At 35.0% G+C, this 24,257-nt stretch overlaps 1 protein-coding gene across 7 annotated transcripts in view; it reads left to right on the top strand.

Annotated features, from left to right (window-relative positions):
* The window catches only part of LOC105477091 (WD repeat domain 7), a 388,969-nt gene that overhangs the window by 231,055 nt on the left and 133,657 nt on the right, over positions 1-24,257 (top strand). For all 7 annotated transcript variants that reach the window (XM_071085283.1, XM_071085280.1, XM_071085278.1 and 4 more), the window contains one exon: positions 7,586-7,807. In XM_071085283.1, the coding sequence (XP_070941384.1) occupies positions 7,586-7,807 (222 nt within the window). The remainder of the gene's footprint in view (positions 1-7,585; positions 7,808-24,257) is intronic.

Genomic DNA, 24,257 nt, shown 5'->3' with positions numbered 1-24,257 from the left:
GTATTCTAGTTGAGCTGTAAGTAAAGTGTTTACTCCTGTTTGTGTAAATCTAGAGTCAATTATGCTAAATCTGAAGACAATTATGTACTTTTGAAAAACACTGTGTGAAGTAAATGGTTGTTTTAATCAAAATTAAAGCCTCATATTTTGTTATAAGTAACCCAATAATGAGACTACATATCATTTTCACACAGAACATGTATTCTGTTTGCAACTTAAAATGTAGAACATTAATGTCCTTTACCATCGCATGTAGCTTCTGTTTTCCACACAGGGCTAGTTGAAGGTATTAATTTTCTTACTGTGATAGGGTGATCAACTGTCCTGTCAAGAAAATGGATCTCTATGTCACCCCTTAGCATGATTAAATGGAGGCATGTCTCTGTGAAAAAAATACCAAATTTTCATGAGACAAATGAAACTGTAGAAAGGTTTACTTTTACGGAATTATTTTATTTTTAATATCTCAAAATCTTCCATTTGGTTGTCATTTTATTTGTAGGAAAACATTGCAACTAATTACATATTTCTTCTATTAACAGAAAGTACAGGCAAGCCAATAATTTAAAGATATTTCCAAATTTGAAAAATTGTAGGAATGAGAAATTGCTGTATTATTTTTAGAACAGTAGCAGGGATGGGCATCTCTACCTTATAGAATCACTAATCAGTCAGTGTCTCCTTTAGGGACTCCTCTGCTTGTTCTTTTTTGCCTCTTTCCTTGTTAATGAAGGGCTATCATCTTTTTAGATCTGAATACTGACAAAAATTACATACTGTAGAATTTCAGCATCAGTAGTGTTAATTGCCAGTTGGATGGTGTTCTTATGAGCCTATGGACATGCCAACCTTTAAACTACACCAAGTGATGTATTTGACAGCTAATTAAGATTTCATATTTTGGACACTTAGCAGAGGGCACCTGTTACGATTCTTTCTATTAGCTTAGGGATAAAATTTACAAATGACTGTTTCAAAGTACACTGTTAAAACTTCCCTAAAGTCTTAATTCCTTCCCCTGGAGTGGGAGTTAAGACAAAATTGAGGCAATTAAACAAAAGGAACATAAAGAAGGTGGGGGACCAGGGATGGAGGCGGAGCTCACCAAATGCCCCTGTTGTTTCATTTCCTACTGGAAGCAGCCCATGTGTGCTTCTGTGCCCCCTCCCGCTTCAAGCAGTGGCCGTTGCAGAGGCTGAACGGCTGGGGTCAATGCCTTGCCTATTGATCAGTATCCCTGCAGTCCCTTGCTCCAGCAGCTGCTTCACTGGCTTCTTTCAGGGCCTGCTTCAGTACATTAGAATAGAAATCCATAACCAGAGCTGTGCTCATCCAAGCAGGGGAAGAAACTAAATTAAATGGTATAAAACAATCTTGGATCAGGAGTTTGTGCCAATTCATCTTGATCTAAGATGTCACACCAGGCTCTCTGTCTGAGCACCTGGGCTAGAGGCAGCCATAGTGAAAATAGATGGAGCTGCGATCATTCATTTGTCAGCTAAGGAGCAAGGCAGCGGTTAGCAATTCCCTTCTGCAGAGGTCAGCTGACAGAACAATCAGTGCAACTGCAGAATAGAGCTTTCCTTTGAACTATTGTTATGGAGCATGCTCTTGCTGAGACATGGGGGAGGGGAGCTGGGTTTGCTTCCTGTTTCAAGAATGCTATGTAAAGAGTAAAATATGTAGTACATGAATCTAGATGCAGTGCCACAGAGCTTTTCCTCCTTGTGCCTGTTCTTATACATAAACAAAATTGGTTTTAAATGCATATCCTGAGATACAGATTATCAAAATGTTAAATATCACTTTTTCTAGAATTAAGGTCCTTCTAAACACAGAAGGCAATGATTATTGATTTTTTTTCTTCTTAGTATGGTGATGCATTTAGGTGGTTTCTTCCCTTTAGTTACCATAGCTATCACAGATTGGTGTCATACTTTGAATCTGTAATAGCATACACCTGCTAATACTTTTTTACTGGCATTTCCTCTCTGTCTTTAAAAAGCTAGAAAATTTCCATGAAGAGAGAGAAATGCATACTTTGGTATCAGACTAGAAGATATTTTAAATATTAATTTAAAATATTTTTTATAAGAAATATAATTCACAAAATATGATTTATCATGACAAAATAATTTGTAACATTGGAGGAGCATCATTATTAATCAACCTGCATGTGATCAGAAATATCCTATACAAAATCCAACAAATTAAGAAAATGGGTCATAACTAAACTTTTACATGAGCAATCAGAATAGTTTTAAAGATAAATCTATTATCTGTGGGCTCCTTTTTGATTTTTTCTTTCTATACACTACCTAAAAGTGAATGGCAAACATCCAGAAATAACTTAAAGAAAAAATAAAGTATGAGGTGCAGGAGCTAAGAAACCATAACAGCAACAACAAGAAATCTTTTTTATACTCATAATTGCACCAAATATTTCAGGAATCCAAGTAAATAATACTCTGGTGTTACCATCTTAGTTTTCTAGATAACCAACCCACCTTTTTCCCTTATATACTTTAATGCCACTTTCTCACTTTCAATTATTAGATTCTTTATAATATCCTATAATTTCCATTTCTTAGACTCAACTAGGTCTTCTTGCCAACATCCAGATTTTTTTGTGCCTTTCAGCACAGCTAAACAATGGAATTTAAAGTGTATACTATAAAGTCATGTCCTCCAGAAGTTTTTTAAAGTCAGCTTCTGGAAAGGCTGTATCTACTTTTGTTGCCAGGGTTGTTTTGTTCTGTTTTGTTTTAATCAGTATTTTTTAAAAGAACTTAGGCTATGTCATCTCAAAATTTTCTGCCATATTTCCATCTTCTCAGACCTCACCGTGTATTGTAAAGCTCTCCACTTCCTGTGTCTTCTGTTTAACATCACAAAACCAAATCCACTGTAATCTCTCATCTTGATTTCTGCAGTACCCCCAAGTGATCACCCCGCTTCTAATATTCTTTAAACTCTGCTTACAGTCGATTTTTGAAACCCGAAATCTAATTAAGCTGTTCTGTAGTTTAAAACCCATCTTGCATACCTTCCCACTGTTTATGGGATACAAATTGGAATGTGCATATGACTTACAGAATCATATATGATCTGACCCTTGCCTGCCTCTCCTGCCTCATTTTCTGCAGTTCTCCTCTAGGGTTATAGAGTTCCAGCCAACTTACCTGTCCTTGAAATAGAAATCCACAGACTCCTTCATGCTTTAAGTTCTTAAACATAACATTTTTTTCGATCCAGAAAGTTCTCATTGGTTCTGTAACCTACACATTTCCAATGCCTGTTTAGTAGCCCTTAAGTTCAATGAGGGCAGGGCTTTACTTTTCTTAACCGTATTAATTTTTATGTAGCCTAATGCCAGGCATACACAAGACCTGCAATTCTTACATGTTGAATAACTGAGTTCAATAATGGATGGAATGAACTGCCACCACCATTGGTTCTTATTGTTCTTCACCTGATCATTGTGAGTCTTCTTTTGGTTTTCCTCGACACCAGTCTTGTTTGACCTCACAATTCATCCACCATACTGCCACCACCATGATCCAACAGTGAAGGAATGTAACATCACCACCTTATACAAAACTATTCAATGGCTTTCTGTTAGCTATAGGTTAGAAGTCTTCAGCTTGCCCTACATTTGCTCTTGTGGTTTGGCACCTCTTTAGTTTGCCTTACCTCCAGTAATACAGAAGGACAAAGTAAAATAAATAGATAAAATGAAACAAAATACCAAAAACTATTCAGAGGGCCTTGCTGCTAATTTCCGGGTTGGCATACTGAGCTTTGAGTGACCTTTGTTATACTCATTTAATCAACATATAGTGCAAAGAACTGAAAGTGGCCAGAAAAATTGGGTGGATTAATATTAGAAAGAGCAGAAAGCTGACCTCCAATCAAGATGGCTCCAGGAGTTCACTTTTTTAATCCTTCTGTGCCAAATACATGCTATGATGGATAAAATATACAAAGAGAAAACCAAAGAGACATAACTAGGCTCAAAAAAGGTATCTCTGTGGACCAGTAATGAAATAGAAATGTCATGATCTGGACCGAAACCATTAGCTGCTTTCCAGAAGCAGGCTTTTGGCTCCTATGAGCTAAAGAGGACTTAAAATACATCATGAATAAAGTTTAAAGCCAGGAGCTTGGCTATGGCTTCCTCAGTTCCTGAAAGGACATCGAAAAGATCTGAGTGCATTGCTACTCAGAAAGGAATTGATAAAGAAGAAGAGGGAAATGCATGTATTAAATATGTGACTGGCAATGTTAACCATAATGTAAAATAGTGAAAATAAGTGAGTGCTATTCAACATAGAAACTAGAAGCAAAACAGAGAGAAGAAAGAGATAATCTAAAGACAGTAGAAGGAGAAATAATAAAAATAAGAGCAGAAATTAATAAGATAGAAAGCAATAATACAAAAGATCAAAACCAAAGTACTTTTTAAAACTAATTTGAGGCTGGGCACAGTGGTTCATGCCTGTAATCCCTGCACTTTGGGAGGCAAAGGCAGGAAGATCACTTGAGGCCAGGAGTACGAGACCACCTTGGGAAACATAGTGAAACCCAGTCTATACAAAAATAAAAATAAAAACCAAAACAAAAATAATCTGATAAAACATGTATTTCCAGCAAAACTTTAAAAAAAGCATGAAAAATAATATTAGAGAAGGTATAAATGCACAATGTTTAAAGGACCCATAGCTGCTGCTGTACTTGAGTTTTTTTAATCATATAGAGAACACTGTAAATAATTTCATACCAATAAATTTGAAAATGTAGATGAAATAGATAATTCTTTTAAAATTATAATCTGCCAGAAATGACTCAAGAAGAAGAAAGTCAAACTAAATAAGGAGCTATTAAATAATATGAATTCATAATAAATATTCCTTCCTTCATCCTGCTACTTTTGCCACCATATCCTACCCTCTGACTCCAGACAGGGAGTGTCTCGAGATGCAGACTCTTAATAGTTTCAGAGGAGAATTTTCATGAAACTTCAAGAATCCTTCAGCTGGTTTCAAGGAATGATGGAAGGGGAACCTCAGGGACTGAGAGAGTGAACGTTACTTAACTGATTTTTTGAGGCTTGTATTATGTTGATACTAAGTGTAGAATATGAAAAGAAAATTATAGACCAATCTCACTTATGGGCATGGATATTAAAAAAGCCTATTAGCAAATTTAGTTCAGGATCTGTCTGTTGGTGTGTTTATCTGGTGGTGTTATCAACCTGTCACTGCTTATCCATCCATACGTTTGTTTATCCAGGGTTTACCCCAGATATGGAAGCATAGTTCAAGGCCAGAAAATATATTAATTTATTTTAGGTAACATTGATATAATTATATAATAGATATAAAATTTGATAAAGTCAGAATTGTGGTGGCCTTTAGGGCAGGAGGGCAAGGCAGTGAGGTGAAGACACAGTCCATGGTGGGCTTTGATAATACCCAGGTTAGTTAGTTACTTTATAAAAATTGGAAACCTTTGGAAAAACATCAGTATTTTATAAAGTTCATTAGTTGTATACATGTTCGTCATGATTTCTTTATATATTTTCTACTAATTCTGTGGATGCTTATAATATTGCATAATAAATATCAAGCAAAAAATAATGGTAGACTATCTTTAGAATAGAGTAGAACTAAAAAAGGGCAGAACTGTATAAGTCTTAAAAAATGTAGCAAGAGTGAGGTTAAGAAAGGAAATTTTAAGAAGTAATATTATGTATTAGATAATTCCTATTATTCCCTTTTTATTGATATTCTAATAAATATATAAAATTGTTTTAATTATTTTTGGGTATCCTTCTAATCTTTCTTCTGAATATAAAACTATGCTGAGCTTTGCTGCAGTAACAAGTATTTCTTCAAATATCTGATTGCTGTTTTGCATTCTGGGCCATATTGGATGAAATAATCGTCCTTCTTCTCCACGTATGGCCCATCCCTCTTATTGCCTGGAAAACTTACCCATTGAGTCTTAAATCCAGTGTACTCTCTTTTTTTCATGCACTTGTGAGATTCTTAGAAAACTGAACTGTTTATTTTCATGCTTGTAATTTTCTGATCCAAAGTAGATGCCCAATAAATATTTGTGAAATTAATGGGCCCATTAATAAATTACTAAATGAGCAATCTTTCTAAAAAAACAAATGTATTGAAATAAGACTTATGTTCTGTAAAATTCATCCTTTTAAAATGTTGAATTCAGTAATTCTTAGCATATTTGGGGTTGTGCAGATATTACCTCAATCTAATTTTAGAACACTTTCGTTACTCCCTAAAACTAGTACTAATTAGCCATTGTTAACCATTTTACCCCCACTCCAGCCAACCACTAATCTGCTTTCTGTCTCTATGGATTTGCCTGTTCTGAACATTTCATATAAATGGAATCATACAATATATGGTCTTTTGTGACAACTTCTTCCCCTTAGCATAATGTTTTCAGCATCATTCATGAGGCATGTATCAGTACTTCATTTGTTTTTTATTGCTGAGTAATCTAATTTTGTATGGATATACTTTGGTTGGTACAAAAGTAATTGTTTTTGCCACTGAAAGTAATGGCAAATACTGCGATTACTTTGGCACCAACCTAATACATTTTCTTTATTCTTCAGTTGATGGGCATGTGAGTTGTTTCCAAGGCTATTTTGAATAATGCTGCTGTGAGCATCCATGTGCAAGTCTTTGTGTGTACATGTGTGTCATTTCTGTTTGGGAGATACGTTGGAGTGGAATTGCTGGGCCACATGGTACCTCTGTGTCTAACCTCTTGAGGAACTGCCAAACTGTTTCCAAAGTAGTTATGCCATTTTTATAATGCTCAACAACAAAGCATGAGGCTTTCCATTTCTGTGCATCCTCAACAGCACTGTAATGGTCTTTTTTATTGCAGCCATTCTAGTGAATGTGAAGTAGTATCTCATTGTGGTTTTGCTTTGCATTTTCCTAATGATTAATGATGTTTAGCATCTTTTCATGTGCATATATTGATCATTCATCCAACTTTGGAAAAATATCTATTCAGATTTTTCTTCTTATTGAGCCATAAGAGTTTTTGTATATTCTGGAAATAATTTTTATTAGATAGATGATTTGACAGTAGTTTCTTGAATCTGTGGGTTGTCTTTATCCTTTCTCAATTCTGTCTTTTCAAGCACAAAAGTTTTTAGTATTGATGAAATCCTATGTAAAAATTTTAAAAAATTACTCATGCTTTTGGTCTCATATCTAAGAAATCATTATATAACCCAAAATTACAAACATATACATCTATGTTGCCTTCTTACAGTTTTTTTGTTTTAGCTTTTATATGTAGGACTATGATCAATTTTCAGGGTTTTTTTTTTTTTGTTTGGAAGGTTAGAGATAGGGGTCTGTCTAAATTCATTCTTTTGCATGCGAGTAACCATTTTTGTCCTAGTGCCATTTGCTGAAAATACTATTCGTTCCTGAATGTGCAGTCGCGAATGTTTTTCTAATCGTATATCTTTTTTTTTTTTTTTTTTGGTATTGATTTGTTTTAAATTGAGATTCTATGTTTTGGTTTTCAGGTTGCTTATCAAGTGTCCCACAAATGAAAAAAATTTCTACATCTTATGAGGAAAGACGGAAGCAAGCTACTGCTATTGTTTTACTTGGCGTAATAGGAGCTGAATTTGGTGCTGAAATTGAACCTCCTAAACTATTGACCAGACCTCGAAGCTCTAGCCAAATTCCTGAGGGATTCGGATTGACTAGTGGTGGATCCAACTACTCGCTGGCCAGACATACTTGTAAGTTTTAAAATTTCTAATGCTGATCTGTTGCTTCTTAGTACATATTATTTGTCAGCAAAAATCTCATAATGTTGAATATATCCTGAGTTTTAGCTCATTTAGATTGCTTGCATGAAGTTAGAAAGCAGTACAATCTGGCACATTTCCCATTAGTTACAGTAACCTGAACTCCTTTTTAAAAGTTAAAACATCGTCTTTTAAATGCTTTTCTTAAAATAACACATTTCTGACCTTTGTATTTTTGCACTGTTAGTCAAGATTTTAGCCAGAATTTATGACAGCTAGATTCAAGTTAAAGCTTTTAAAATAATTTCTGGAAAACGATGCAATTTGTTCTGAATGTGGTTTGAAAAGTCAGAGGTGGGGTGGAACACCAATCTTTTCTTTTGAAAAGAAAATATATTCATTCTCCTTTCAATAAATAAATGCTCAAACATATTTGTTAAATTAATGTGCATATTAATAAATTTGCATATGTAATAATACATATAAATAATACATGTGTTTATGAAAGAGAGCATACATGATGAATTATGAATTACCCCTGTAATTTAAAAAAATTCCAGTAACAGTTTTTAAATGACTATAGACTATAACAATCAAAATTCAAAGGGCTGTGTCATTCTACTGTCTTTGGTTCTGTGCTTGGTATGTTAATAATAGGTAAGGGTGCTTTAAAATAAGCTCTTTTGGTTCTTCAGTGTCAGAACTCCTTTCAGTAAGGTCAAAGTGTCATGTGGCACCATATGGCAAAATTATTTCCAATAAATTGTGTCCTCTTAAGGAACAAAAATGGTCCAACTGAATACATCACAAAGTATTCTTGTAGAACAAAATGGCATAGACCCCTTTGCTTTTTTGGCCTTTAAGCAAGAGAAAAAGATGCATGTTACTTTGTTATTTATGACAGCAGTGAACTTCACTGGACCATTGTCACATACTCTTGCTGTAAAACTGAGGGCCATGTTAGTGACTTTTATTATGAAAGCCCTTCAGTAGACTTAGCTGCCCCTCCTATAACTGTTTTCTGAAAGACCTCATTCAACAAATACTTAGTGATAATCTCTTTATCTCAATTTAAGAATCAGAGTAATAACATTTAAATTTAAACAATACCACCAACAACCACAATAATGCAACTATTTTGAGCACTATTTTTTTTAGCTCTTTACATTCATTAACTCACTTCATCCTCATGATACCCTGTAAATTGGATCCCTCTTATCTCCATTTTATGCATAAAGCTGGTGGGGCGTAGAGAGATTTAGTTAACCTGGCAAGGATGATACCTTTGGCAAAGGAGTTTTTGTTTCCAGCTAGTCTGTTGTTCCAGAGCTCATGCTTTTGACCATTATTCAAACTGCTGCTGTCCAGTGGCTCCCAGTTGGAAAGGGCTTAATGACTAATATGTGCTATAACTTTGCAATTTATTTATTTTATTTTATTTTATTTTTTCAGACAGAGTCTGTCTCTGTCACCCAGACTGGAGTGCAGTGGCGTGGTCTTGGTTCACTGCAACCTCCTGCCTTAGCCTCCTGAGTAGCCAGGATTACGGGTGTAGGCCACCATGACTGGGTAATTTTTGTATTTTTCGTAGAGACGGGGTTTCCCCATGTTGGCCAGGCTGGCCTCAAACTCCTGGCCAGAAATGATCCACCCACCTCAGCCTCCCAAAGTGCTGGGATTACAGGCATGAGCCACCACTCCTGGCTATAACTTTACAATTTAGAAAACACTTTCTTTCCTGTCTTTCATTTGACCTTCAAAATAAACTTAAGATTTCTTCAAAGTGACTCAGCCAAAAAGTAGTAAAACCTAAACCTGAACTCAAGTGTCTTGCGACCTGAGAACCATTTCCCTTCTCCACCTGGGCACATTACTCTCCCTCTACGGCCAACAACTACATGCTTACTGGCCCCTACCTCCCCACTCAGGCTTATTTACCTTTTCTCAAGTTCTTCAAGATCCCTGCTATCCAATCCTAAAACCCTGCTCAAATCTCACCATTTCTACAAAGGGCTCTTGAATTAGTTTAGCTTATCTGTCACTTCAGACAGCCCAGGACTTAACACATGTAGAGTAGGTCCTTATTTAGAAGCTTGGCATTAGACTTTAGAGGTTAATGAAACTTTGACATGATTTGGTATGGTGGCTTTCAAACTTTGTTGCTCAATATCTCCCTGAGAGTGTCAAGAAATAGCTAATCCTTTGCACATTTTATGTTGACAGCAACAACTTTTTAATTGCAAAATGTATTTTCACAGTATCTTGAGGAGATTGTGAATATTGATGTTTAAGAATAAAACTTATGGCTCTTTCTAATATATTCAGTAGGATATTTAACTATTTCATATCCATCATCATCAATTTTTAATAAATACCTGAACAAACTTCTCATTAAAAATCAGAAATCTTAAATCCTTGATTATTTTCTTTGAAGTGGAAATTTCTACCCTCACCATTTTAGGGAAGGAGTTCATTAGCAAATTTAGCACCCAGAAATCAATTCCTTTAAACTACCTAGGTCTTAAAACTATCTGTGCTTCTAAAACTATCTATTCCTTGAAACTTTTAAGATACTCCTATTTGAAGAGGGTTACCTATTTTGAAGACCACTGATTAAGTCTAATACGTTTTGTGTAATTTCTCAACACCATCCTTTTGTAGTTGATATTTTCCTGCAAGGAAAGTGAAAATAAATGCTGTTTCCTTTAGAATTTTTCCATTGCTTAGTACAAATATCTGTATATAAATGTAGGAACATGGTAAATTAATGAATTGCTGATTGGTTGCGTTCAGGCTCCGGGCTGGATGCTGGGTAGGTTAGTTTATATCTCATTATCCTAGTTATGTAAAAGAGTACTGTTGTCATCACTTTTCTAACCACAGTTTATCTTTATGCAAAATACTTTTATTTGTGAATTAGCTTCTATATGATTTTTCTTTTAACTGTAATAATTTTATTTTTTAAATTTGTATCTGTTTACAGATTTTTTAGAAGTTCATTTAATCTCTCAGGTGTTTTTTTTTTTTTTTAATTTTCAATAGGTTTTGGAGGAATAAGTGTTGTTTGGTTACATGAATAAGTTCTTTACTGGTGATTTCTGAGATTTTGGTGCACCCATCACCCTAGCAGTGTACACTGTACCCAGTGTGTAATCTTTTATCCCTCACCCCCTCCCACCCTTTCCCCTGAATCCTGAAAGTCCATTGTATCATTCTTATGCCTTTGCAACATCATAGCTTGGCTCCCACATATGAATGAGAACATATGGTGTTCGGTTTTCCATTCCTCAGTTACTTCACTTAGAATAATGGTCTCCAATTCCATCCAGGTTTCTATAAATGCCAACATTTCATTCCTTTTTATGGCTGAGTAGTATTCCATGGTATGTATATATACCACAGTTTCTTTATCCAATCATTGATTGATGGGCATTTTGGCTGATTCCATATTTTTGCAATTGCGAATTGTTCTGCTATAAACATGGGTGTGCAAGTATCTTATTCATATAATGACTTATTTTCCTCTGGGTAGATACCCACTATTGGGATTGCTAGAGTAAGTGGTAGTTCTACTCTTAGTTTTTTTAAGGAATCTCCACACTGTTTTCCATAGTGGTTGTACTAGTTTACATTCCTACCAGTGGTGTAAAAGTGTTCCCTTTTCGTAACATACACAACAACATCTATTATTTTTTTATTTTTTGATCATGGCCATTCTTACAGGAGCAAGGTGGTATCTTATTGTGGTTTTGATTTGCATTTCCCTGATAATTAGCATTTTTTCATATGTTTGTTGGCCATTTGTATATCTCCTTTTGAAAATTGTCTATTCATGTCCTTAGCTGACTTTTTGATGGAATTGTTTGTTCTTACTGATTTGAGTTTCTTGTAGATTCTGGATATTAGTCCTTTGTCAGATGTACAGATTGTGAAGATTTTCTCCCACTCTGTGGGTTGTCTGTCTACTCTGCTGGTTGTTTCTTTTGCTGGGTAGAAGTTTGTTCGTTTAATTAAATTCCATCTATTTATCTTTGTTTTTATTGCATTTGCTTTTGGGTTTTTGGTCATGAAGTCTTTGCCTAAGCCAATGTCTAGAAGGGCCTGAGAACCACACTCCCATCCCCCACTGCAGCCGCAGCAAGCCCCGCCCAAAGAGAGTCTGAGCTCAGACATGCCTAATCCTGCCCCAACCTGATGATCTTTCTCTACCTGCCCTGATAGCAAAGATAAAGGACATAATCATTTGGAAGCTCTAGGGCCCTACCCACCACCTGATCCTCCCTATACTACCACAGCTGATGCTCTCTTGAAAACACCACCTCCTGGCTAAAAGCCAAACAACACAAAACTGGTGCAATAAAACTACAACTAAGGACGCTCACAGAGTCTGTTTCACTCCCTGGCCGCCTCCACTGGAGAGGGTGCTGGTATCCAAGGCCGAGAAACCGAAGACGGTTCACATCACAGGTCTCTGTGCAGACACGCCTCAGTCCCAGCCCAGAACCTGGTAGCTCCTCTGGGTGTCTGAACCCAGAAGAGAAATAACCACTACAGTTTGGCTCTCAGGCAGCCACATCCACAGGGGAAGGGGGAGAGCACTACATCAAGGGAGCACCCGATGGGACAAAAGAATCTGAACAGCAGCCTTGAGCCCCAGATCTTCTCTCTGACATAACCTACCCAAATAAGAAGGAACCAGAAAAACAATTCTGATAGTATGACAAAACAAGGTTCTTTAATACCTCCAAAAGATCGTACTAGCTCACCAGCAATGGATCCAAACCAAGAAGAAATTTCTGAATTGGCAGAAAAAGAATTCAGAAGATCAATTATTAAGTTAATCAAGGAGGCACCAGAGAAAGGTGAAGTTCAATTTAATGAAATTTAAAAAAATTATATAAGATATGAAGGGAAAAATCTTCAGTGAAATAGATAGCATAAATAAACAATCACAACTTCTGGAACGAAGGACATGCTTAGAGAAATGTGAAATACACTGGAAAGTCTCAGCAATAGAATTGAACAAACAGAAGAAAGAACTTCAGAACTCGAACACAAGGTTTTTGAATTAACCCCATCCAACAAAGACAAAGAAAATAATTTAAAAAGAGTTTTTAAAAATGAACAAAACCTCCAAGAAGTTTAGCATTATGTTAAATGACCTAAGACCTAAATTACCTCTTCTGTTTAAACCTAAGAATAATTGGTGGTCCTGAGGAAGAAGGGGAATCTAAAGGTTTGGAAAACATATTTGAGGGAATAATTGAGGAAAACATTCCCACCCTTGCTAGAGATCTAGACATCCAAATACAAGAAGCTCAAAGAACACCTGGGAAATTTATCACAAAAAGATCATGACCTAGGCACATAGTCATCCGGTTATCTAAAGTCAAGATGGAGGAAGGAATCTTAAGAGCTGTGAGGCAAAAGCACCAGGTAACCTATAAAGGAATATCTATCAGATTAACAGCAGATTTCTCAGCACAAGCCCTACAAACTAGAAGAGATTGAGGCCCTATCTGTAGCTTCCTTAGCCAATTAGCGGCCAAGAATTTTGTATCCAACAAAACTAAGCTTCATAAATGAAGGAAAGAGAAAGTCTTTTTCAGACTAACAAATGCTGAGAGAATTTGCTACTACTAACCCAGCACTACAAGAACTGCTAAAAGGAGGTCTAAATCTTGAAACACACCAAAATAGAACCTCCTGAAAACATAAATCTCACAGGGCCTACAAAACAAAAATAAATTAAAAAAAAAAAAAAAAAAACAAGGTATTCAGGCAGCAAAAAGCACAATGAATAGAATAATACCTCATATCTCAATACTAACATTGAATGTAAATGGCCTAAATGCTCCACTTAAAAGATACATAATGGCAGAATGGATAAGAATTCACCAACCAAGTTTCCGCTGTCTTCAAGACACTCACGGAACATGTAAGGACTCATATAAACTTAAGCTAAAGGGGTGGAAAAAGATATTCCATGCAAATGGACATCAAAAATAAGCAGAAGTAGCTATTCTTTTATCAGACAAATTTTAAAGCAACAGCAGAAAGACAAAGAGGGACATTATATAATGATAAAAGGACTTACCCAACAGGAAAATATCACAATTTTAAATATATATACACCTCACACTGGAGCTCCCAAATTTATAGAACAATTACTACTAGAACTAAGAAATGAGATAGCAATACAATAATAGTGGGGGACTGGGGGACTTCAATACTCCACTAACTGTGATAATTTTATTTGAAAATTGTTACTACTATCACTAGAAAAAGAGGAAAGAATTAGGGGGAAAGAGGGATTTGAAAAGCCGTGACAGAGTAGAAACAGATTTTTCAAAGAAATCTTGGGAACTGAAGGGCCTTAATACTGCTCATTTGGATTGTTAAAAGACAGGAAGTGGAACTATCTATATGTAAGGGGGTTCTGGAGTGTATTTCTGGCCTGAGCTCAACCTGGGCTGAACTGCACTATGGGGAGGGACTTTTGCATGGTTTCTCCTCAACTTTCCCAATGAAGATAAATAAAATTTATGCAAACCTTTTAAATATTTCAGTGTTTTTGAACCTGGCCTGTTCTTTGAGCATTTTGGATAAAGGACTAGATATGAGAAGGGAAGACTGCAATGCTTCTTAGTAAATTCTATTTATGAGAGATTTTGGGGAGTTTCTAGCAGGCAAGGAATAGTGTATCAGAATGAATGATATAGTACCTCGTAGAACCAATTTAAAATGTGTAGAATGTCCTTGATATTTTTTTTCCTTTCTTGTTCTTAGCCTATTTTATTTGAACTGTTATAAAAATATTTTAGAAGTAATCATGGATTTGCTTTTAACTTTATCCCATTAACCTATTTTTTTTTTTTTTTTCTCAGAGGTCTTAAGCTCCTTGATGGTAACTTTGCCTACCACAGGGATTTTCAAGATCTTTCTTATTTGAATTGGGATGTCTTAATTAAATTTAAATTTGTCAGTTTAAATCTTGCTCTCCTGTTTGAAAAGAATTAGATGTCTAAATGATCCTGTGTCTTACATGTACTCTTTTTTGATCAGTCATGTGTAATATTAACCTATTATAATGTTAACCTGCTGGAATCTGTTATATGTATTGCCATATTTGTTTATGTGGCATTTAGAATGCATTGCTACCATTAAATATTTACTCTTTATGGCATCCTATTGAATGAGATAATAATTATTATCCTCATTTTGAGATAAGACCATTAAGATATAATATTTAATGAACTTTAATTGCTAATGTAGTTACAGGCATAGATAGTGAGTTCTTACCCTCCTCCTGAAGCATTCTGTGCAAACTCATAGTGTAGTGAAACCCCAGTTATCCACATTGATGGGAGGAAAGAATGACACTGATGCGTATTTCAAAAGCCATACTTAGTTTTGTAACGTATCTTATAGTTTTTTGAACATAGATGAATCTTTTGTGGGAGTTACACTTTACATATATTGAAATCACATATTGAAGACAAAGCTGAAGGACTCTGAAGATTAATGAGAAGCCTAGATTAGGCTAGCGTTACATCGTACCCTTGGGTAAGCTATGTATCCCTCTGGGTTGCAGCATTCTCTTGCATAAAATAAAAGGCCAGAGCTATGCTGACTTCAAAACTTCTTTTGGTCCAAATAGTCTTCTGCTCCTGAAGTGAAATACAAAGCATTCCAGGAAATTCATCTCCTTCATCACCTTCCCATTTTCCTCTCCACGCAGGGATGGCTGCTGTCTTGTTTTATATTAGCACACTTCAGTTTTTTTCCTGCATTTTTATTCCAACCCACAAATAAGGCATTATTAGAACGTTTTAAGGTATTATTTATGGCATTACCTTATAGGTCTTTTGGTTCATTCTTTCATTGGGTCTCTTCTGCTCACTTTATAATAGTGGAATTATGCTAGCACATCTGTAGTAAATTCCATTTTGCTCTCTCATTAGCTTTTTGACTTTGGGCAAGTGTCAAAAGTCATTTCCCAAGGCAGCTGACTCCGAGGCAGATTTGTGTGCAGGGGTATTCTTAGGATCAATATCTATCTTTAGGGGAGTGAAACAGGATTAGGCAGAGGGGGGACGTTGAATTGTGTTTTAGTTACATAGAAGGCCTCAGTTGATTTTGGGGAACTCTGGAGCTGGGATGACCTTCAGACTTGTCCTGAATTAGTCATTGGATTGGGAAAGGGTTGGGAGGCCTAGTAAGGGGGTGTAACTTTGGATAAGGCAGCTTTCTTTATCCTAAGGCAAAGCCCACAGAGGAATTCCACCGAGACTTGTCAGCCACAGACACCCCCAAGAACTTAGAGGAGTGGGGACTTCAGTCATGATGGGGAGGAGATGGGCAACCTCGCCAGCTTCCTCTGCAGCATGCTACTAACTTACGTGTGTCCCAGTGCCCTTTCTATGTTAACAAATGGAGAGAGGAAGAAACCATCATTTATTTAACACTTTTTAATTCCAACTCCATACATATCTCTTGTTACCCTGAAAGACATTTTTGTCCAACACTTAGCACAATATGAGGCACGTTAATAACAGCTGATCATTGACCATTTACTCTTTGCCAGACATTTTGCTGTATACTTGACATGTATTATTTTATTTATTCTTTTAGTCCTATCAAATAAGTACCATTGCCATCCTCATTTATCAGATGAAGAAACTGAAGCTTTGCTTCGTACCGCCAAATATATTTACTTAAAGATTTGTGAAATTGGATTAAACTTTCTTTGTGCAGACAAAAAATTGAGGGCATAGGTTAAATTTTTTTAAATGATTACACTGCTAAAAAGTACCAAGCCTGGACTTAAACACCTGTGTTCCATCTCTAAAGCAGCATATTTTCACCATTTCACATATTTTTGTGTCAACTGTGAATATGGACATCTACTGAAGCTTTCATTTAGGACTGTGCTGTTGCTGTGGATATGCATAGACATAAAAAATTGACATATCTGGGCTTTGGGAATGACTTTCTTCTTTGGTGAGAAAGTCTAGAGTGAGATACACTAGAGGTAATTAATTTTTTCCACAGTGAGTCTTTCGAAATACTATAATGCTGGTCAAGGTACGTGATCTACCTGCCATTACTTGGAAAATGCCAGATTTATGTGCATTTGTGGGGGTTTTTTCCCCCCTAGGAAAAGGATGCACAGATTCCGTGAAGTTCTCAAAAGAAGGCCATTAAATAAAAATGGATAAGAACCACTGCAGGAGTTTGTTGAAATAATTGCTTACCTGTTATTATGACTTTTTAAAACAATATAGTTGCAGATGAGTTCAGCCACGATACTGCACCACTAAGTGGAAGCCTCAGTGCTACCTAAGGGATATTGTAATTCTGTGAACTTGTATTTCAATTTTTATATTGTTCTGATGCTGTTTGGTTTTTATTTGGTTGTAGTGTACTTTGTGAAAATGATCCCCCAAGTACTCCCTGTGCTTTTTAATCATGCATATTTTATTTAATGAATAGGTTAATATAGGTTGAGATTGATTTTATAATGAATTTATTTCCTAGATTTTAAGAAAAGAAAGTGAAGCCAAATTTCAAATGTTTTATTAACAAGCTTACTACAATGCCACAGAATTGCAATTAATAACAAAACTAGTGGTAGTTGTAAGTTATGTAGAACGTAGCAACAATGACAAGCCATTTGCAAGGATAAGCAATAGCAAAATAATAGATATTCTCACCATTCACAAACAGTTATCAGATTGTGTTGCTGAACGGCTGCTGTGGCTATAGAGATTGCATTTCTGTTCGATTTCCTTTGTGTTTCCAACTTGGCCATCCTGGCACTTGGAATGAATCTGGCCTTCCTCTCTGGCTCCTTACTCTCTTCTCTGACTTGTTTGTTCTCAGTACACTAACTCAGCATCCCATGTTCCTTACCACCACCTCTCACTTGTATTTTTATCTTTGAAAATCATCCTGGTTGCAGATGCCACTGGACTTACATCACCATTACATCCGTGTTTAGACAGTGACTCTTCACTTCAGCTATGTACTCAAATGACTTGCAGAGTGTTTTTAAAATGTGAGTATCGGAGCATTTAGGTAGCCCTTCCTGTTCAGAAAGCCAGGGGTGGGATTCAGGCATCTGTATTCTTTTTAAAGCTTCATATGTAATTTTGATGTGTAGCCAGAGTAGAGAAACCCAGTCAAATCTAGAATCTTTTATAGTTATTTTAAATTGAGTATTTTATGGTAGCTGTAGTCATTAAACTGCGTTAATGCACAAATTGTTCCTTTTCTTTACATTTTCAGTGGAAAAGATAACGGGAACTAATCAGAGTGAAGAAAAATGACATTTATACTACTTTCAGAACTAATGCTTTAGGTAGTTCAGCCTTTTTATTGTGATTTTGTTATTTGGGAACCAGAGCTTGGTTTTGAATCTTAGTATCACCATATCATAACTCTGTGGCCTTGAATACTTTGTGGCTCGGTTTCCTTAACTAAGAAACAGGAATAATATATAAGAGCAGCACCTACCTCACAGAGTTATTGTAAGGATTAAGTAAATCAATGCATGAAAAAAAATGTCTGACATGTAAGTACTTATAAATGTTAGTTTCTGTTGCTGTTGTTAGATGTGTTTGTAGAAGAATAAGGAAAGGAAATAGCTCTTTTAAAATCTGTATATAGTTTTTAAATCTTCATAAGAACCCTATGAGGTAGATAGTATTATCACCATTTTGTATATAAGTAAACTGATATTCTTAAAAAATCAGGTAACTTTCTTATCTGTCTTATAAACAATCTGAATCCAGATGCATTTTTTCCCCAAAGCTCATGCTGTTCTTTTCTATAACATATACTGATTTTCACTGTTTGTGGTAAAGTACATTAGTTCTCAGAGGATTTGTGTAAAAATATACTTTTCTTTGGCCACATTATTATACACATTTTGCATGTTTAAATATAACACTAAATAATTTTGTAACTATTTATATTTGGATGAATTTCTATATGTTTATTACCTTGTTTCTCATTTCAACCACATCAGCATACTAAGTTCAGATCAGATGGAAGTTTTGACTACTCATTTTGCTTTTACTTGTAAATAATGTATGTTGTATAACAGCTTTATCATTTTTAACAGCGATCTGACACTTACATTATAGACCGTGCCTGTCTTGATGATGTAATCTCATCCTACTTCTCCAAAAATAACTTTAATTTGCAACCATTTTTTGTTAAACCACTACACTAAGGACTTTGAGTTTCTCTTCCAGAAAACAAGTAATTCACACAAAGCTATTTATAAGGCCATTTCCATCTAAAATTATAGACCTCTATGAAATTAATGTGATGTATTACTATTTTAACTGTAGAGTGCTTGTATTTATTTTGCCACTTGAACTTGCCTGTCTCCCTTTAATTGTTCTATACCAGTTGTTCTATCTGCTTTTATACATTCCAGTAGTCCATAGCTATGCTGTGTGTTTGAAGCTGAGCATCTTTAAAGTATTTTTCTGCTGTCTGTCCTTTACATAACTCATTTTCCACACATGTTCAGCTTCATATACTTGTGTTATGTTGAGTATAATTGTACTATAGGCCACAAATCAGCAAACCATAACTGTATGTCAAACCTGACCCCCTTTCCTTTTTTTTGCAAATAAAGTTTTATTGGAACACAGCCATACCCGTGTGTTTACATATGATTAATGGTTGTTTCATGCTATAACAGCAGAGTCAAGTAGTTGCTATAGAAATCAAGTAGTTGCTATAGAAATTTCTGGCCTGCAAAGCCAGAAATACTTATGGTCTGGCTTTTTACAAAAGGAAAAAGACAACAGAAAACTACTAATCCCTACTGTACATCATTAGAAAAGTCTATTAATGGTCCTTTCTTGCCATTTAATATACAAAAGGGCTTTGAGGTGACTTTGATGAAGAAGATACTTCAGTAGTTAAATACAACATCTGTGTTAGTAACATTTAGATAGGTTTAGTTTAGATGAGATTACATCATCAAGACAGGATCTATAATGCAAGTATAGATCACAGTTAAAAATGATAAAGCTGTTATGCAACATACAGTATTTACAAGTAAAAGCAAAATGAGAACTGTACCCTTATAGATATTTAAGTAGTATGAAGGCTTTACAATACTTTTTTGGTCTAGAATGTGATGCAGCGTGCTACAAGACTCTGCCAGCCACCTAAAGTATGTACTAGTTACTTTGATTCAATTTTTCATTTTAATTCAGTTTTCTTGATTCTTTGTCACTGAATTGCCTTTGTAGCCAGTTTGGTAACAGGTCACATTGTTTGCTGGTGACTTTTTTTTTTTTTTTCTGCATTAGGACATTCTGGTTTCTAATTTTTAAATAAACTTGGCCTGTAGTTTTCTGACAGTTCTGCAGAGTGATTGCTTCGTATTTGTATGTCTTAATATATAAGTGCATCAGGGTCTCTGTAATTAAAGTATTTAAGTTTCTATAAGTTCAAACAATTTTATATCAAGAAAGGACCATGAACATCTAGTGTTAATCCCTCTAAGAACTGCAGCGCTTTCAATGGTTCTCTTAAAAAGCCTTTCAGTAAGAAGTATATAGAAACATTTTGTGGACTTGTTTGTAGACCCCCTGCCATGTCCTTAGAAAACACAATTTTTAAGACTTTGTTGAATGGTAGGGAGCCCAAGTCTATTTTGTTTCTTTGCCCTTAGACCTGTGTGTCAAACGTAAGTGTTCATGGACTTCTTGGTGCTACCCAATTCAACTGGGCACTGCCAGACCCAAGTCCACTAGAGGACTCGAATGTTTGTGTGAAATCAATAAATGCAGGGCTCTTTCCTTATACCTTTGGTTTTTAAATTATATTCTTCAAAGCCCTAGGGTTGGATGGGGATGGCTCAGTGACTGCCTAGACCCTTCACACTACTTCATGAACAGCGGAACTGATTTGTGCATGTGTGTTTTAGAAGTTGGAGTTTGACGTCACATTGTATCTGCAAAAAATAGGGCTAGATTCCTAAAAAACTGACAAAACTTTGAAAGCTAGATGTTATATAGCCTTCAAAAACTCAGTAATAATCAAAATTCTTGGTTTTCCCATCTAAACCTATTCTACTTGTGGCCTTCCCTGTCTCAGTTGATTCTTACTCATTTTTCCCAGTTTCTTAGGTTCATCCCTAACTCCTCTTTTTCTCCAACATAACACATCTAATCTATCAAGTATATCTTATTGGGTTTACTTGAAAATATATCCCAAAGTCAGCTACTTCTCACCACTTTTCCTGTTAGCATCAGGGTTGCCTACCTTCATTCTTACCCGGGTTCCTGTGAAGGCTTCCTGCCTCACCCTTTTTCCCTTCCAGCATAGCAGTTGTGGTAGTGATTCTTTAAGAACCTAATGTGGATCACATCAATCTTTGGCTCAAAATTCTGCAAGGGTCTAAAAGCCAGAGTCCTTCCGATGCCCTGAAAAGTACTATGTGAACTCAGTTTTCTCCTACTTTTCACCTTGTTTACTCCAGTGCCCTGGCTGTTTCTCAGGCAAACTAGGCACTCCTGCTGGGACACTCTTTCCCCCAGATACCTGTTTGGTTAACTCCTTCACTTCTTTTAAGCAGTTGCTCAATTTTCAACTTCTCAATGAGACCTATCCAGATCACTCTGTTTAATCCTGCCAACTGCTGCCTTTCCTCCCCCATATCCAGTCCCTTGTATATTGTTCTATGCTTCCTTTTTTAAACATTTGTTGCCTTCCAACATCTTATATATAATTTACCTATTTATAATAGTTAAGCTCTAACAAGTCATGAATCTTCATCTATTTTGTTGAGCAATGACTGAAGTAATGAGTGAAAACTAAAGTGGTTATACATAAAGCAGCCCTTGTAGTATCTTACATTTTAACTCAAACTGTCTCTTTTATTATGTAACTGTTGAGATGAGTTTGCTAATCTTTTTGAAAGTGTATTATCTGTTAACCTGGACACTGATGGTATGATATATTATCCAATATAAAAAGCATACAAGTAGTCAAAGGAAAAAATACATGATTGTTTCAACAGAAGTAAAAAATAAAAAAGATGTTTTTAAAATTCAGTATCTTTTCAAGATAAGGACTCTTAATAAACAATGAGTAGAAAAACTTTCATTAGCATGATACAGAATATTAAGCTGAAACTAAAAGCTACGTCATCCTCAATTGGTTCACATTAGATATATTCTAACAAGTAACATGTTAATGGTATTATTTAACATGGGCATTTTAGCAAATGTAGCAAAATAGGAAACAAGAGTTATAAATATTGAACAACTTGTAATTGTACATTTGGAAAACCAAGGATATCCAGGTGTCAATCAGCAAGATAAATAATCAAAAATGAAAAATTTCTCTGTCTACTAGTGAATAAAGTAGAAAATGTAAAAAAATCATCATTTTTTTGAAAGACGCTTCTAACTAGTAAGACCCTAAATACTAGGAAGTAAAATACAGGCAACAAAAAAATATTTTTAAAAGGCTACAGGTAGGCATTTTGTCATAGGAGGAATGCAGATGACAATACAATTTCAACTTACCCAATTATCAAAAGAATTAGGGGGTAGGTAGGAAAAATTTGCTAGATACACTCGGATTTTTTTTTTAATTTTTTTTTTACAGTGAATAGATATTTGTGTGGTTAAAATAAATTACAATGATAGATGCTCAAATTTAATAAAATAGTAAAAAAAAAAAAAAAAAACAATTATGGCTACCAAATGAAATTGCATAGCTAAGAATACACTTCAGAAATATATATTCCTGTTGGGATTATTACACATTGTATGACTGTATCAAAACATCATATGTACCCCTAAATATGTATATCTACCATGTACCCATAAAAATTAAAAATTAAAAATATAAAGAAGAGAATAAGAATTACAGAATATACTACTAAGGGAACTAACATAGTATTTGAGCAAACGGTTTGCATTTCTTGGATGGGTGATTCCATATGGCAAATATCTCAGTTACTCTCAAGTTAATATACAAATCGTACACAATCAATCAAAATCTCATCACCATTCTTCTAATAACTAGGCAAAATTATTCTAAAATGAATATACCAGACATAAATGAAATATATGATTTATTTTTTATTCAATAAACACATATAGTGCTGACAATATGCTGGCTACTATTTTGGGCACTTTACAAATATTAACTCATATAATCCTCATTGTAACCTTTGAGGTAGGTAATAATAAAAAAGTCAACTAGACAATATTATAAATATACAATACCAAAGCGTTAACCTAACAAAAAATATGTAAGACTTATAGAAAACATTTTTAAAATCTTACTGAAAGAGATTTTGAAACACCTAAATAGAGAGAGAAACATTTTTTGTGACTAGGAGTACTGAATATCATAAAGATGTCAATTTTCATAAACTTATTTATAGATTAATACCATTCCAAACTAAACACCAGTTGAATATTTGTCATTGTTTTTGTTATTGAAGTTGACGTGCTGATTCTGAAATTTATATGAAAGAGCAATAGACTAAGAAAAGCCATAACACTCCTAAAGAAGATAAACAAGATGGAGGGATTTCCCTTACCTTATGTCAAAATTCTAAATGTATTGTAATTATTACATTGTTACCTTGGTGCAGGAGAGACCAGCAGACTCACAGAACAAAATAGGCAGCACAGAAATCATTCATACATGCATAGGAATTTGATTCTGTATAGACCTAGCATTGTAGATCAGTGAAATAAAAGGTTGCATTTTTAAATAAATGGTATATATACTCTTGGCTAACCATAAGAAAAAATAATGAAATTGGATCAGCTAATGCCTATCATCACCAAAAATCAATTCCATGTGGATTTAAAGACAAAACCTTTCAAAAATTTTAAAAGATTATATAGGAAAATACGACCTTGAAATGGGGAAAGATTTCATAAATAAGGTGACAGAATGCCAAACCAAGCCATTAAGAACACTGATAAATTCAAGTACATTAAACTTATAAACTTGTCTTAATCAAAAATACTTGAAAGACAGTGAAAAGTAAAGGTACAAAGAGAAAAAAAAAAGTGATTGTAACATAGGTCACTGACAAGAGATGATTAAATATCTTTATATTTAAAAAATAAGAAAAAGACAAATCTGTAGCAGAAAATGGATAAACGTTGAAAAAGTATTTCTCAGAAAGGAAACAAGGATGGCCAATACACTTAAGAAAAGATGCTAAGCCCTATTATCAAGGAAATGCAAATTAAAAGCACAATGTACTATAATATTTTACCTTCCAGACTGAAAGCCTAAAGTCCAACATTATCAAATTTTGTCAAGGACTTGGAACAACCAGAACTCTTTTACACTTATTATAAGAATGTAAATTGGTTTAGTCTCTTTGGAAAACAATTGAGTATATTATTTAGTCCACCCTTTTCTATATCTA

This window comes from Macaca nemestrina, chromosome 19 (assembly GCF_043159975.1).
Source record: "Macaca nemestrina isolate mMacNem1 chromosome 19, mMacNem.hap1, whole genome shotgun sequence".
NCBI lineage: Eukaryota > Metazoa > Chordata > Mammalia > Primates > Cercopithecidae > Macaca > Macaca nemestrina.
Note: the sequence above shows the minus strand (reverse complement) of the source record. Positions and strands in the feature narration are given on the sequence as shown.